Source organism: Perca flavescens, chromosome 4 (genome assembly GCF_004354835.1).
Source record: "Perca flavescens isolate YP-PL-M2 chromosome 4, PFLA_1.0, whole genome shotgun sequence".
In the NCBI taxonomy this organism is placed as follows: Eukaryota; Metazoa; Chordata; class Actinopteri; order Perciformes; family Percidae; genus Perca; species Perca flavescens.
In genome coordinates this window covers 21,560,780-21,577,868 of record NC_041334.1, presented here as the reverse complement: position 1 = coordinate 21,577,868, position 17,089 = coordinate 21,560,780, and the positions used below count along the sequence as shown (strand labels likewise).

General features: G+C 39.6%; 1 protein-coding gene across 1 annotated transcript; it reads right to left on the bottom strand.

Annotated features, from left to right (window-relative positions):
- Nucleotides 1-362: 362 nt before the first annotated feature.
- On the bottom strand, nucleotides 363-16,666 carry LOC114553924 (alpha-1,3-galactosyltransferase 2). Its single transcript, XM_028575393.1, has 6 exons — nucleotides 15,974-16,666; nucleotides 9,025-9,124; nucleotides 8,829-8,918; nucleotides 8,623-8,718; nucleotides 1,533-1,670; nucleotides 363-1,260 (listed from the first exon to the last, which is right to left on the bottom strand). Exons 2-6 carry the CDS (start codon nucleotides 9,027-9,029, stop codon nucleotides 576-578), a joined length of 1,014 nt encoding a protein of 337 aa, XP_028431194.1. The 5' UTR covers nucleotides 9,030-9,124; nucleotides 15,974-16,666; the 3' UTR covers nucleotides 363-575.
- Between the last annotated feature and the right edge of the window lie 423 nt (nucleotides 16,667-17,089).

Sequence of the window (17,089 nt, the reverse complement as noted above, 5' to 3'; positions counted from 1 at the left end):
TAACAAAGGGCAGCAAATTGCTTTCCTGAATAGGAAAGCGGGACGGGCTTATGATTTATCTGTAATTCATAGGCAAAACAACCTGTTAAAATTAATGATTTATTCCACTGCAACTTTAGGGTCAATTCAAGAAAGTAGGAATTGGGAAACACACACACACACACACACACACACACACACACACACACACACACACACACACACACACACACACACACACACACACACACACACACACACACACACACACACACACACACACACACACACACACACACACACACACACACACACACACACACACACACACACACACACACACACACACACACACACACACACACACACACACACACACACACACACACACACACACACACACACACACACACACACACCTTGAGATAAAATGAACATCTACCAAAGGATAGCCACACTTGTAGGTATGCAAATAAATCCCCAAAGAGAACAAAGAGCAGGGAGCATGGGAACCTGAGAGCATAATGTTTGTCAGATAGTTTTGAATGTCATTTATGAAATATAGGAGGTGATTTTGCAATTAAGTCTAAAACACACTAAGGTGTGCGAAGTGTATCGTAATGTTTTGGTGCCCACAGTAGTCGTGTGACTCGTATGTCGCTCCTGTAGCCGATACTGGTGTCCCAGCAGTACTCCGGTGAGAGCACCTTGCTTGGTTTGTGAAGCCACAGGTACTTGTTGAGATGGCTTTCATCGTGCCACAGAGCCTCCACATTATTCTGTTTATCCTCCATGATGCTCTGATAGCAGGCCTCAGTCAACGCTTTTACACTCTTCCATGAGCCTCCAAAGATGGCAGCGTGGTAGTAGAAATCCCCAGTTTGCATGTATGCCTTGGACTTTGGGTTTCGATCGTAGGTAAACAACTTCTGTGGAAGGTGGTAGTAGTGGGCGTGGAGCAGAGCCACAGAATCTCCCAGAGCCTCAGAGCCAAATCTCCCAGTAAATACCTGATCCACGTCAAAGCAGAAGACGTGCGTGCAGTGGTGGCGAATATCCGACTCTATGACATCGGATATGGTCTTCATTCGCATCATAGAGATATCCTGCCACCTGGAGCTCTTCTCTACTTTGATAACCTTAATGCTTCGCTGAGGACGAAGCTTGATGTCTGGCACCTTTTCTGGCACGTCCGTAAACATGTAATACGTTACGGGCAAACCCACCATAAAGTGATGCTCTGATGAGTTCAGGAAGTTCTTAAGGTAAGCATCCAGGTACCTTTGGTGGAAGTGGAGACAAGAATAATGTCATGTTTTATTTTGTACTTCTTAATATGTGAGTAATATGAGCATGACTAATTCCTGAGGAAACTCGAGTCCTTTAATGTTTGCTATCTATCTATCTATCTATCTATCTATCTCACTCAGATAAACAAATGCACTAAATGAAATGGCAGTTGGCAGACCAGGATGTTTTTTTTAGGTCTGACAACAGTTTTTTTCATACATGTATTGTTGTATGTTGTTGTATGTATTGATGTGAAAACAAACCTGCCCACGGCAAACACTGTAAGAGCCACAGAGGATCCTTCAATCTTGTGCATCCGATCGTAAAAGTCAGGGTCAAACATCCCTTCCCAGATGATGGGAGCTTTCCAAGATGTACACGTTTGCACATCAGGTCTGGACCTGAAATACAAGACGACTGAAAGTTTAAAACCAACATATTAAAATGTCATCTTTGGAGGACTCCAAAAAAAATCTTCCTTAAAAGGAATACGCCACCGTTTGTTGAAAAATGGTTATTCACCGTCTCCTCTATATTTATATAGGTGGGAAAATGCATTTTTGTATCAGTGCATGCATTGTCTTAGTCCGGCGCCGCCGCCGCTAGCTTAGCTTAGCGTAATGAATGGAATCCTTTGTTGCCGTTTAGCATGTCATGAGTAAAAGTGACCCAACAACAACAAAAACAAAACCTAATTACTTCTTGTGGTCTGCATATTCACAACGAGTAAAAATAGCAATGCAGATTAAGACTAGATAATTTCCTAGGCAGATATTGATTTGGGACTATATTGGGTGGAAGTAGGCTACAGCCAATACACTACTACTCGGTCACAGAGATATCGGCAGCCTGCGGAGCTCCACGGGCTTTCGACATATATTTACATATATTTACACTTTGAATTTTGTCATGGTATTTATATTATATTACACATACTCTATGGCAGAGGTGGGTAGAGTAGCCAAAAATTGTACTCAAGTAAAAGTACTGTTACTTAGGAATAATATGACTCAAGTAAAAGTAAAAAGTAGTCATCCAAATAATTACTTGAGTAAGAGTCAAAAAGTACTCTGTGAAAAAACTACTCAAGTACTGAGTAACGTCTGATTTATTTTTTAACACAAGCATTCAATCAGACAGACAAAAATGCTAAATAATCATCTTTAGGCAAATTATAGTTCATCCAATCAATAAAATAAATTAAAATTAATTAATTACAAAATAGCTTAAATTAAAATAATCCAGGTAAATTCAAGTAGGCCTTCTTAAAAAATAAAATCAATAAAATAATAATACATACAAAATAAATAAGCACAAGTAACACAAATTTTCCAAACTACTATACTTTTTTAACCAGGCTCTGCAGGCAGAACTAGAACAAGGTAATGGAGCTGCTGTTTGGCACTTTTACTAAGGTAAACATGCTTTCATTATGAGGCCAGAGGCCTGGACTACGAAGCAAGATTTGGGGTTAACGAGGTAACTTCAGGTTCAACCCAGGGTTTTCTGTATCACGAAGGTGGATCACTTGATACCGGGTTCAATTGCCGTGGTAACTCATGCTGGACGCCTAACCTGGTCGGGAGCAGGTTAAGTTGGAGAGCAGAGATCAACCGGTGTAAAAGCACCGCCTACTGATAACGGCGTCACTGTTCTTATAGAAGATCAGGTAGAGCCCGGTGCGCAAAGAGAGAGAGGGAGAGAGCGGGTGTGCTCATAAAAGTTAAAACATTTAGAGACCGACAACCCTGCAAACATTTATATTTTTTATTTGCTCTCACGATCACTTCCACTGCCAGGGTTGCAACTGAAATAATAGGCTAAAGCAACGACAGTTTATGGAAAGGACAAGTATAATTATGGTCAGATCTTGGTCCTGACTGATGGGGAAGCGATATTGATAAGCGTTGATTTACGCATCAGCGTTGCCTATTTTTTGTTGCCAGCTGACGAGACTGCACAACTACGTTTTATTGGTGAAACACAGTCACGTGGTAGAGCCTTTAGCAGAAGTCTCTCTCTGTGTCAAAATAAAACATTAAAATGAGGCTTACGCGGGGGGGAATACAAACAATGACGCGTAGAATACCAAAGAGGTAAAAAGAAAAGTAATGAGCTCATTGTAGCCTAATGTAGCGGAGTAAGAGTAGTTTCTTCTTCACAAATCTACTCAAGTAAAAGTAAAAAGTACAGTATAGTGATTTAAAACTACTCCTGGAAGTATAATTTTTTCAAAAACTTACTCAAGTAAATGTAACGAAGTAAATGTAACTTGTTACTACCCACCTCTCCTCTGTGGTCTTACAAAGCTAACGTTTTTGACCAATTTCAATTTAATCAATTTTTGTGAATTGGAGAGGTCTCGTTAGGAGGAAGCTAGCTATAGCTCTGTTTGCCATTGATTCCAATGGGGAAACATTGGCTTTATTTACCTAAGAGAATCTTACATCTTTATTAATACAGTACATGGGTTGGAAGTTTTCCTTGCCCCCACAGCAATAAGTGAAATTGCTCATGGGGGATTTGTTGAGTCTTATTATTATAGAGTGTGGTCTAGACCTACTCTATCTGTAGTGTCATGAGATAATGTCTGTTATGATTTTCCCCCCCTCAACTAAATTCTAGCAATACAATACCAAACAATTTAACTGATTGGATTATTCTTTTTCCTTGTTCTCCATTTAAAATGTGCTTGTGTGTGAAATCATCTATACATCAGGGGGAATGACGTCAATACATCAAAGTTTAGTCCACATTGCCTGCTGTGTGAAGAGGTGCTGTGTGAAGAGGTGAGAGTGAACTTTTTTGTCCAGTAAAATTAAACTTTCCTCTGTAAAAAATGAATAAATAATAATCTACTATGTCAACGTAACAAATGTTATTATGGCCACCCAGCCCTCAAAACCATGCTGAATATCATTGCTTTATCAACCCAGCCAAAATGAGATTAACCGGCCACTAACACTAACAGATTAAGGGTGTGCTTTTCTAGGGCACTGTATGTTTGTAGGAAGTGTTCAAGCTTTATACATTTCAGTTTGTAAAACTAAGCATTGACTGTTTTACCTGTAATTATTACTGATATTTAACGGATTGGTTTCTTCTTTTTCTCAATTTAAAATTTGCTTGCGAGTTAAAACATTTATAATCTTTGGCTAAAGTAAGATAAGGAAGTATATTCTCCAGTCGTCTGCTTTAGTTGTCAGAGTACTGTGACCAAGTACATTTCACTCTATGGCTAGTAATATGCTGTAATAATTACACTAGTTAAATTTATTTGTATATTTGTAACTATATATAATTTTTCAAATTATGAAGGGTAACCTGATTTCTTTCAGTACACTATCAACCACATCAGCCTTATGTTAATATAAATTAAATTAGTTAAAATAACACTGGCAACACTTTACGGTAAGGGTACAGGTTTTCTGAATCTAGGTCACGCAGATCTCTGCTATTCCATTACAAAATTCACTTCTGAAACTTTTTTAAGCGAGAAATCAACTATGTAAAGCTCAAATATGGGCCGTTTTACGAAAATGTATGGCTAATTGCAAATTTTGTCCGACTGCGTGTCGGAGTTCAGCGGCCGGTGCTGCCTGGGTCGCTACATCGCTGCCCTGCCTGTCCTCCTTCACAGACCCCGGCCTGCTGTGAGCTCGATTGAGCTCGGCCGGCGGCCCGGTGCTCAATACCCGCGCAAACTTACCCTTTTCTGAGTGACTGGACTACCAAACCCCGCTGCCCTGACAGAGCTCCAGGGCCTGCAGCTCGCTGTTCCCTCTCCCCTCTTCCTGCTACCGGCCGGCCAGTGAGTGCCTGAGAGCGCGGTCAGCGAGCTTGTTACGCCCGCAATCTCTTACCGCAGCCCGCAGGTTCCAGTTAATCTTATAATGGATATGTGTGTTGAGTTATTTAAACAAACAATCGGGGAAATAAATGCCTCTTTTCCGCGAGTCTCATTAATACAGCCCGCGGTGAGCTGGAGTCCATCAATGAGAGCTAGCTAGCCTCTGTTGAAGATAAAAAAGTTAAAACCATGCTTATGTTTTAGTACAATATACTTTTAGTTAAAAAATGTAACTTAAAAATGTAAACTGTTGTGAGTGACACTGAAGCTGAGTCGAAAACAATTGTTTTCAATACTGATTAAGCCTAATCAACATTTGACTGCCTCACCCCAAACCTAGTTTCTAAAGAATTAATTAGCTCATATCGGTCATTTAGCATACTGGAGAAAGCTCCTTGTCCCCACACACTGAGACTTATTGTTTCTGCCTTTTGGGGAGCCACTCAGTCAGTCAATCAGCACTACCGTGATAAACAACATTTGTCTGTGACCTGGAGTAAACCTGAATTCAGAGGTGTGTCCTTAACCTGGGAGACTTTTCATTCAAGGAAAACACCCACAATGACACAGGAATATCATTTGGAAACAGAGGTGATTTCAGGGCTGCAAACTGTGACCCCACAAGGGGAAGCATGTCTTATAGTCCACTGCTGGCAGTGTTTCATGTTTGATTGTTTTTGTCATGTCGTTTTCATCGTGTTGTTCATTAAACCTTTTGCTTAATGTTTCAATTTGACCCCAGCCTCTCCTTCCTCCTCAGAAATCAAACGAACACGTCTTTTAGTATTTCTTAACACCTCCTCCTAACGAGACCTCTGACATTCACAAAAATGCATTAAATTGATATCCGAAATCGGACAAGTGTTAGCTAAGCTTTGTAAGACCTTGGGGAACCTGTACTATTCATGCCGTGACGAAATTCAAACTGTAAATACACTATAGTTATGCCGAAAGTGTAGCTAGCCGCAATCATTTCCCATTGTATTCAATGGGACACATAGCTAGCTTGCTGCTCCTCCTAATAAGACCCCTCAGTTCATAAAAATACCTTAAATTCAAATCGGACACAACGGTTAGCTTTGTAAGACCTTGGGGTAGCTGTAATATAAGTACCGTGACGAAATTCAAACTGTAAATATAGTTATGCCGAAAGCGTAGCTAGCTCTGCGATATTTCCCCATTGTATTGAAAGGGACATATAGCTAGCTAACTGCTCGTCCTAACAAGATTCTTTGCGTTCATAAAAATGCCTTAAAATCAAATCTGACACAACGGTTAGCTTTATAAGACATTGGGGTAGATGTTATATAAGTGGCGTGACGAAATTCAAACTGTAAATATATTATAGTTATGCCAGCAGCCAGCCGCGGAGCCCCGGTAGTGCAGTATCCACAAAGGGTGACTTCACCCTCGGTATGGAGCCCAGCATGCTGCCGCTTTCTTGTCAGACTGTGTGGAGCTCCTAAAGTCCGACACATCTTACCAAATTTGCAATTACCCATCAATTTTCGTAAAACGGCCCATATTTGAGCTTTATATAGTTGATTTCTCGAATAAAAAAAGTCTCAGAAGTGACTTTGGTAACGAAACATTGCAGTGTCTGGAATATGAGATTCTGTCGCGTCTCTAATGTGTGTGTATTGGGGATTCGCTCAACCAATCAGCGCGCGTCTCTAATATGTGTGTATGGCGATTCTCTCAACCAGTCAGCACGCGTCTCTAATGTGTGCGTATGGCAATTCACTCAACCAATCAGCCCATCTAAATATTCATGAGCATACCATATTTGGAAGAAAAGCTCTTGTTACAAATAGGGCCAAAACACAGGGAGGCATAAGGGCCAATCAAATATCAACCAGGCCATTTTCAGCCCAACCAATGTTACATACCCCATTAGGAGACCATAAGGAACAGTGTGAAATACCCTATATAATCATTCTATCACCCCTTTAATATCCCATGAATTATCAGGAATTGACGTGTTCATAGTCTGTCATTCGTGACCTCATACATGAACAACACAACTAAAGCATTAGGTACGTGGGCACATCATTATGAATTATTAAGCATCATGATTACCGTATTTTCCGGACTATAAGTCACACTTTTTTTCCTACTTTGGCTGGTCCTGCGACTTATAGTCAGGTGCGACTTATATATCAAAATATATATAATTTAACATGTTTTTACATGTTAATTCATACTGAAAACATTACCGTCTACAACCGCGAGAGGGCGCTCTAGGCTTGTGACAACTAGAACGCTCCTCCTAAAGACAACTGAGAAAGAAAAGAGATAAAGGTAGTAAAATATGCAGCTGAAAACGGTAATCGAGCAGCAGAAAGAGAGTTTGAAACTTATGAGGGAGACTGGCGAAAAGGTGACTCTTACTGCAATGAAGAAAACAAAGGCTAATCGGCTAATCGCGGGCTGAAAGCAAGACGGCCAGAGCTGGAGGAACGAGTCTGGAGGGGCTCGTTCACGGTGCAGTTACGTCTCCACGCCTTTTAATACCTCCATGCTCCACGCCCTGCTAGCTAGTTGTTCTGTGTGCTATTGTATAGTTCAATAACTGTTAATGTGTTACATTAACATACCGGACACCTACCGTATTCAGCGTATTGTTCTGTGTGCTATTGTGTAGTTGAATAACTCTTGTATTTATAATCTAAATAAATGCGACTTATAGTCCGGTGCGACTTATATATGTTTTTTTTCTCTTCATGACGCATTTTTTGACTGATGCGATTTATACTCCGGAGCGACTTATAGTCCGAAAAATACGGTATTTTTCTGAGGAAAAAAAATGTCATCACTGCGAAATTCTGATTTGAACACATCTTGTGCATAATGATGTGCCCACCTTACCTAATGTTTAGTTGATGTGTTGTTCATGCATGAGGTCATGAATGAGAGGCTATGAACTCATGTCAATTCCTGATGATTCATAAGAAATAAAAGGAATGAAGTAATGCACAAATCATGAATTAATTCATGAATCCATAATTCATGTACGCTTACCGTAAAGTGTTACCATAACTTTAGTTCAAGCCTATGGCAGCAGTTCCAAAGAATTGGTTTAGTGCCATGCAATGAAAAATACCTTTTCACAAAAATTTTCACAAGTTCAGTGGGTGCATTTTCCAAAAGAATGCTTTAATTCTGAAAAATAAAGTTGGTCCCACATGAAACTCACTCAATGTCTTTTAATATTATTTCTTAGATAGGTTACATACCAAGAAAATTCATGAATATTAACTGAGATAGCCCATTATGTTGTGAGCAGTAGGCCTATGTGTGCTGTTGGCAGAAAAGGGGAAATACCAAAGACCAACAGGTTAATTTGTTGCTTATGACTGATGTGATTAAATGGCTTCTCAACACGTCGAACGATTCCTTGGAAATATAAAAAACGTGAAATCTTGGTTCTCGTGCTTTGAAAACAAACAGCATTATGACTGTATGTGCACTGCAGCCAAAACTTTAGGTAGTAATGGTCTTACCAAAGGTCGAGGCTGGCGTCCACACTGTTGTCCAGAGACAGCATCTTTGCACTTTCCAAAGAGCATTTGTCCATAGGAAGGTAGCCTATTAAAAGTCTGATATCAAAAACAGAAATTACAGCCAAATTTTAATAATGTGAAGTTTGAATTTGGGTTTATGAATTGATCTAGTATGTGGTGTCTCTTATATTTAAATACAGACTCACCTCAAAGATGGAGATAAAAAGTAGAAAGCACAGAGCATGATAGGGATGCAAAGCACACATTTCAAAATGCTTTTTGTCTTCTGAACATATCTGCAGAAAAAAAAAAAAAAACATAGACAGTCAGATTAAACAGTAAACGCTTAATCTTATTTCAGGCTAAACAAAAAAGTTGTTAGTTAAAAAAGATGTTAGATACCCCATTGTTGAAAAACGCTGGCGTCCAAGCTCAGCAGACCGTGAACTCTCTTGTTGAAGAAAGTGAAGGCAGCTGTAGGTTCGTGGAAAATATTGCTATTCTGAGAAAAGAGAAGGAGGTGTTACACCTTTTCAAAATGATTCTACGCACAAGCTTGTTTGTTCAAATATGCCCACCAAAGTAGCCTACATTTTTAGATATTGGAGGTGATATTTTTGGTATTTATTCCAAAATTATACTTTTTTTGTTACCTTAAAGATAAAAAACAATTTTACAATATAAAAGTCAAACTTCTTGAATGTTAAATGTTTTAATACAAGCAGCATTTCAAGAAGTTTACCTTCATAAATACACTCTCAAACCAGAAAAATTATGATATACAGAGGCTTGCAAAAGAATTCATACCCTTGAACTTTTCCACATTTTGTCACTTTACAACCACAAATGTAAATGTATTTCATTGGGATTTTACATGATAGACCAACACAAAGCGGCGCATAATTGTGAAGTGGAAGGAAAATGATACATGGCTTTCAAATTTTAAAAAATAAATAAAAACTGAAAAGTGTGGCATGCAAAAGTATTCAGCTCCCTTTACTCTGATACCCCCCTGGCTGCAAATTAAATTTGCTGTCGCTAGGGTGCGTCTTGATTTCTAGAAGAAAGCCATTGTTGAAACAAAGCGATAAGAAGTCCCGTTTGCAGTTTGCCACAAGCCATGTGGGGGATGTTTTTGGCCTAAATGCAAAACGCTATGTGTGGCGGAAAACTAACACTGCACATCACCCTGAACACACCATCCCCACCGTGAAACATGGTGGTGGCAGCATCATGCTGTGGGGATGCCTTTCTTCAGCAGTGACAGGGAAGCTGGTCAGAGTTGACGGGAAGATGGATGGAGCCAAATACAGGGCAATCAAGAAGACTTGAGACTGGGGTGGAGGTTCACCTTCCAGCAGGACAACGACCCTAAACATACAGCCAGAGCTACAATGGAATTTAGTTTAGATCAAAGCATATTTATGTGTTAGAATGGCCCAGTCAAAGTCCAGACCTAAATCCAATTGAGAATATCTGGCAAGACTTGAAAATTGCTGTTCACAGACGCTTTCCATCCAATCTGCCGGAGCTTGAGCTATTTTGCAAACAAGACTGGGCATAAATGTCTCTAGATTAGGGCTGGGCGATATGAAGAAAATCAGATATCACGATATTCTTGACCAAATACCTCGATATCGATATTGCGGCGATATTCTAGGGTTGACAATTGGTGCTAGAACAGTCTGGTGAGTTCAGAAAAGGACGTCACTTTACTGTAATGCAGCCTTTAAAACCAGGAAAAGACAACACTTATGTCATATCACAATATTACGATATCCAAAATCTAAGACTATATCTAGTCTCATATTGATATAATATCGATATATTTTTCAATTCAATTCAATTCAATTTTATTTATAGTATCAAATCATAACAAAAGTTATCTCGAGACACTTTACAGATAGAGTAGGTCTAGACCACACTCTATAAATTCCAAAAGCCCAACAATTACAGTAATTCCCTCAAGAGCAAGCATTAGCAGTGGCTATTGCGACAGTGGCAAGAAAAAACTCCCTTTTAGGAAGAAACCTCGGCAGACCCAGACTCTTGGTAGGCGGTGTCTGACGGGCCGGTTGGGGGCGTGATGAACAGTGGTGATAACAGTCACATTAGAAGTCACATTGACTTTGAAGGTTATCGTGGAAGTTCATGTCATAGCAGGGCACATCGTGTCATACTGAGTAGTGCAGTCTCCTATACCGGATCCTGACTACTCTGTGCGTATGAACATCACAGCAGGGCGTTGCGGGATGTAGCGTGGCGCTGCAGAGCACGGGGGGAGGCTGCGGATGCAGCAGGACGCAGCAGGATGCAGCCGGGAAATGCAGAGAATCGCAGAGCATTGCTCTGCGAAGAAGAAACATAAGGACTCGGGGTAAACTCCCAGAGCTAGATTAGTAACAAGCATTTCTGGGACAGGATGCATACAAAAGTAACAAGTAGAGATGAGAGAGCAGCTCAGTGTGTCTTAGGGAGGAACAGCCTCCCCGGCAGTCTAGAATTGTAATAGCATAACTTAAGAGAGGCAGGTTATATTGCCCAGCCCTACTCTAGATGTGCAAAGCTGGTAGAGACATACCCAAAAGACTTGCAGCTGTAATTGCAGCGAAAGGTGGTTCTACAAAGTATTGACTCAGGGGGGCAGAATACTTTTACATGCCACACTTGTCATTTTTTTATTTGTAAAAACATTTGAAAACCATGTATCATTTTCCTTCCACTTTACAATTATGTGCCACTTTGTGTTGGTCTATTATGTAAAATCCCAATAAAATACATTTATGTGGTTGTAACGTGACAAAATGTGGAAAGGTTCAAGGGGTATGAATACTTTTGCAAGTTAAACAAAAGGAAAAAGATGTATTATCAAAATGTGATTAGTAGTGCAAAGCATGACAGTAAATGTGGAATATTCTTAATGATGTGATTGGCAGAAAATCCAAATTTATTATTATTAATTTTTCAGTTAATTATTTAAAAATACAGATCATCCACTTGCACAGCCCTGATTCAAATGGCAGATGACTGGCACAGAGAAATAGAAAATAAGTATTTAGTAGGGGCTGTGCTGTTGGATTTCACAGCGGCTTTTCATGTAATTGATCACAATTTGGTATTACAAAAACTGAAATGTTATGGTTTCATTTTGACTGCAATACTTTGGCTAGACAGCTATTTAGCAAATAGGAAACAGAGAGTGTACTTTAATGGAACTTTGTCTGAGGTAAAATAATTAAGTTGTGGAATTCCACAAGGAAGCGTTCTGGGACCATTGCTATATTCTTGATTTACCAATGAACTACCTTTAGCCTTACAAAAAAATGCAACAATGGTGAATGATGTATGCTCATGACTCAAAAATAGGCTATACATGGCGGAGTTCACAGCTGAGAGGTTTGAATGAGGAATTGCAGTCGGCATTGGAATGGGTAACAAATAAACCGGTTCTTAATTTAGCTACAAACCCCAATTGTTGTTGGGACGTTGTGTAAAATGTAAATAAAAACAGAATACAATTATTTGCAAATCCTTTTCAACCTATATTCAATTGCATACACTACAAAGACAAGATGTTTAATGTTCAAACTAAAACTTAGTTTTTTTTTTTTCCATCAAAAAACACCTGCTTGGAACAATCCACAGGTGAACACGTTAATTGGAAACCGGTGAGTGTCATGTTTGGATATAAAAGTAGCATCCCCAAAAGGCTCAGTCGTTTACAAGCAAGGATGGGGCGAGGATTACCACTTTGTGAACAACTGCGTTAAGCAAATAGTCCAACAGTTTAAGAGAATCTGGAGAAATCTCTGCACGTAAGCAGCAAGGCCAAAAACCAACATTGAATGCCCGTAACCTTCAATCCCTCAGGCGGCACTGCATTAAAAACAGACATCATTATGTAAAGGATATTACCATGTGGGTTCAGGAACAAACCATTGCCAGTTAACCCAGTTCAGTGTGCAAGAAAGTGCAGAAACGCCGCCGGCTTCTCTGGGCCCGAGCTCATTGGAGATGGACTGACGCAAAGTGGAAAAGTGTGCTGTGGTCTGACGAGTCCACATTTCAAATTGTTTTTGGAAATCATGGACGTCATGTCCTCCGGGCCAAAGAGGAAAAGGACCATCCAGATTGTTATCAGCGCAAAGGTCAAAAGCCGGCTTCTGTGATGTATGGGGGTGTGTTGGTGCCCATGGCATGGGTAACTTGCACATCTGTGAAGGCACCATTAATGGTGAAAGGTACATACAGGTTTTGGAGCAACATATGCTGCCATCCAAGCAATGTCTTTTTCAGGGATGTCCCTGCTTATTTCAGCAAGACAATGTCAAGCCACATTCTGCACGTTTTCAACAGTGTAGCTTTATAGTAAAAGAGTGCGGGTAATAGACTGGCCTGACAGCAACGGAGACCCCGGACTGTTGAGCAACTGAAGTCGTACATCAAACAAGAAAGGGAAAGGATTACACCTACAAAGCTTCAACAATTAGTGTCCTCAGTTCACAAACGCTTTTTGAGTGTTGTTTTGGAACATCTTGCAGGCATCAAATTCAAAATGAGTGAATAGCAAAAAAAACAATAGTTTATCAGTTTAAACAATATATATCTTGTCTTTGTAGTGTATTCAGTTGAATATATACGTTTAAAAAGATTTGCAAAACACTGTATTCTGTTTTTATTTACGTTTTACAGCCCAGCAGTGAAACTGCGAGGCATCATTAGTGATTCTACCTTTTCTTATTATTACACATCTTTCCTCTGCCATGGGAGTCTATGGCAGCCCATAGAACCGTACAGTAAAAAGTTGTGAAATTTGGCACATTGAATCGGGAAAGTCCCGTAATTCATTTCGCCAAGTTTTAGGTCTGCACCCCAGGCAGCCTAGCATCACCAATGGGTCAAAGTTGGCGTTGCATCCATGCAATTAACTTTTGAACCATATGCCCGACTTTGAACATCGAGATATAGTTGGAATCCTTGGATGAAGCTGAACTCAACGCACCCCATATATCCGCCATGTTGGACCTTCCGCCATATTGGATTTGATCAAAAACACTAAAAAGTTTAAAAAGGTCACAAAATTTCTCAGATTTTCACGGAACTTGGCACAGATGATCTTCAGACCAAGCCGCACAAAAGTTATTCCATTGCGTATTGATAATCGAAAGTGTTTGCCCATCACAGCCAATCAATAGCGAAGCCGCTAAACAGGAAGTGAACTCAGGGGAAGCATTCACATATCAAAACCAATATCAATACTTGGACTTATGACCCAATTAGGAGGAGGCTCAAGAAATTTGGTGACTTTTGACTTTTTGGGGGCGCTATAATCACAGGAAGTAGGCTCATATCTCAGCAATGCTTTCACGTATCAAAACCAAATTTGGTACATGGACTTGGGACCCTATCCTGAGGACACACAATAAATACGGTGACCTTCGACCACTAGGGGGGCACTAGAGATACAGGAAGTGAGCTCATATCTCAGCAACGTTTTGATGTATGAAGTCCAAACTTGGTACAGGGACTTGGCACTTGATTGTGAGAACGCACAAGGACATTGGTGTAATTTGGCCTCCAGGGGCACTGTAACAAAGTAAATGAGCGGATATCTCAGCCATTCTTTATCCAATTGCCATCAAAGTTGCTGTGAGTGCTTGCTCATGCCATGGCAACGCCATTCCTGCTAGTGTAGTGCTTGGCCCCCTCATTGCTGCTTGCAGCTATATTTTTTGTTATCATTGTTTCTGTGATGTTTTGAATTTTGTTTTGTTATAGTGCACTGCTATGTATAGATGCACAAGTTTTGGGGGCAGACTCCAGGAAGAATAGCTGTGGCTATGGCCCCAGCTAATAGAGATCTCAATAAATCAAATCTCCATCAAATTACGAAATACATTACGCAGTAAGTTTATCAACATTGTATGTCCACCATTGACTTGTAATCATTGTATATCAAAATAAAATAGTCTATATCAAATAATGCTGTCAAACTAAATAATTCTCATCAAAATAAAGTATGAGATGGTCATTTTGTCAAGAGAATACAAACAGCAATAAAAAAACAAAAGAAGGCAGTATTTGAAATAATATAGAGTAAGAATTAAATTTGATATACTGAATATGCTGTTTTACTGTAAATAAAGATGATGTAGTCTAGACCAAGGATCTTCAACAGGGGGTCCTCAGAGTCAAGGCAGGGGGGCCTCCAAACTATTGTTCATTTTTGAAAGTTTTTTTCCAAAATTAAAAAGTCTTATGAATAATAATAAATAATATGAATCCAACATATTATTAGCAAATATCAATCCCCACTGCTTACTGGCCTATAGGTAAGGTAGTCACTAAGGCCATCCACAAATACAGTTAATACTAAGGATTCACTGTGCCACATGTACTGAATGTTTTACATTAAAACATGATTTATAAAACCATGCCAACAATTATTAGGCTATTTTAATAGCTTAGCATTCTATGCAAAAGGATATAAATGCTTTAAGCAGCCCTACACATTATTGTATATGCAACTTCATTTTATACAATATATGTAATAGGGGGTCCCTGTTCCGTCTCTCTTTCAGTTAAGGGGTCCTTGGATTAAAAAAACTTTGAAGACCCCTGGTCTAGACTTTACGCTGCAAGATGTACACTTTCAAGGTGAAATGATGATTGGCACTGCATCGGTTTACATTTTCTGTTCTGTATCGACAACGAAGTTAGTTTTTATCTAAGACAACAAACCTTATTTCAATCACTTTAAGTTGAATCACGTAAAATACAGTGAGCTGATATGCTGGACAATATGTAACATTACTGTAAATTTGAATTTACATCACTGCATGGCAGCATTTTGACAATAATTATCACATACATTGCCTTTTCAGCGTTGGTGAAATAATTAGCAATTATTGCTCATGAGGCAAAACGATGATTCAGTGAATTCCAGATAATTTAAGAATGCGATCATATGAGTGTCTGTATCCTGAGGACTGAGCATGTGTGTGATTTGGATTTTTGTCTGTAAATTCATTATTTTGTTTGGCTCTGTTGTGATAATGAGTAAGTCGAAAAATACTGTAATAAGAAGCTTAAGAATAGGTCAAGAAGAGGATGAATCAGCAGGCATTTGATGTCAGCTTTCAGCGTTAGGTTCAGGTTATTGCGAATAAACTCAGGATAAATAGGTTTAACGTCTAGGAATATCTGGTGGAGTTATTAAAAATGATCGCATTGTTGGCTTAGACACATCTTCAAACTCAAATTAAACTGAACACGTTTGATTTTAAGTAAACCAAAGATATATTGTTTACTCAAAATATTGTACACAAAATGGTGTTGATAGCTAACTTACCTGTGAGTCGCTGTCACCCCCATACATCCATAACTCGTCCAAAAATATTCACAGGCCAATAATTAAACATGTACTTCAAGGTTCGCACACGGTGTGACACACTGCATTGGGTCCTCTGGTACAAAGTGAAGACGGAAGCGTATATGTATAAATGTCTTCTCTGGCGTCAGTTTACAGGTAAAGCAGGTAGTATTCCCCCCTCCACCCCCCCGCCTTCCTTGAGCCACGTGAGGTTCCTGCTGTAGGCCACACCTGTAGGTCTGCAGAGGTGGACTGGCTGCTAGAAAATGTTATTAGATTTACGTACGACCATTTCTGCTTTCCAGTCAGTTTTTACTTGCCTTTTTATGCGGAAGTTTCTCGAGTGTCCTTGTTAAAACTGCACGTGACAGCTCAGGATCTCTTGAAGACAATTAATTTACGCACGAGTTTTCCAAAGGATAGGCTAGTTGAATGTCACCAAACATGAGATGCAAAAAACTGTGTTGACGCACGACTGGACAGACATATGCACACAATTCTTCTTAACAGATTTATAAAGCTGTGTGCACCACGAGCCTGATTCCACACCCACAAGTTAGATAGATGTAGACACTCCCGTTGTCATCATTAATTCAGCAAATCGAGCTGAGAAAAAGACTATAACAACCTTTACCCATCATGCCTAAATGTTCTGCCTGGCCATTAATCCCAGTGAATGTTTCCTTGTGTGAGTAGGTGTGGCACTGCACAGTATGATGAAAGCTTTCTAATAGCTCCATTAAGTGACTATTCTGATAATACTGGATCATGGCTCACATGAATGTAGAAAATGAGAATTACAATTTACAACCATCTATCTTTTTGCCTTCTCATTGTTTTGATTCTCTGGCCTGCATGTAGACAGGACACAGCCAGCCTAAAGTGAACAGCCCTAGACAAGTTGACAATATAGGCTACTAAACCTGGGGCATGTTCCAACGTGCAAGTTTGCAAATTCCTGGATGCGTAAATGGAAGCCTCTGATCTCATGTTATTATCACGTTTTGCTCAAAAACATATCAAGATAATTCAGTATGCTGAGATTAAGACCCATGTTTTTCTCAAGTTTGTAGACCAAGTCACAGATCAACCTGA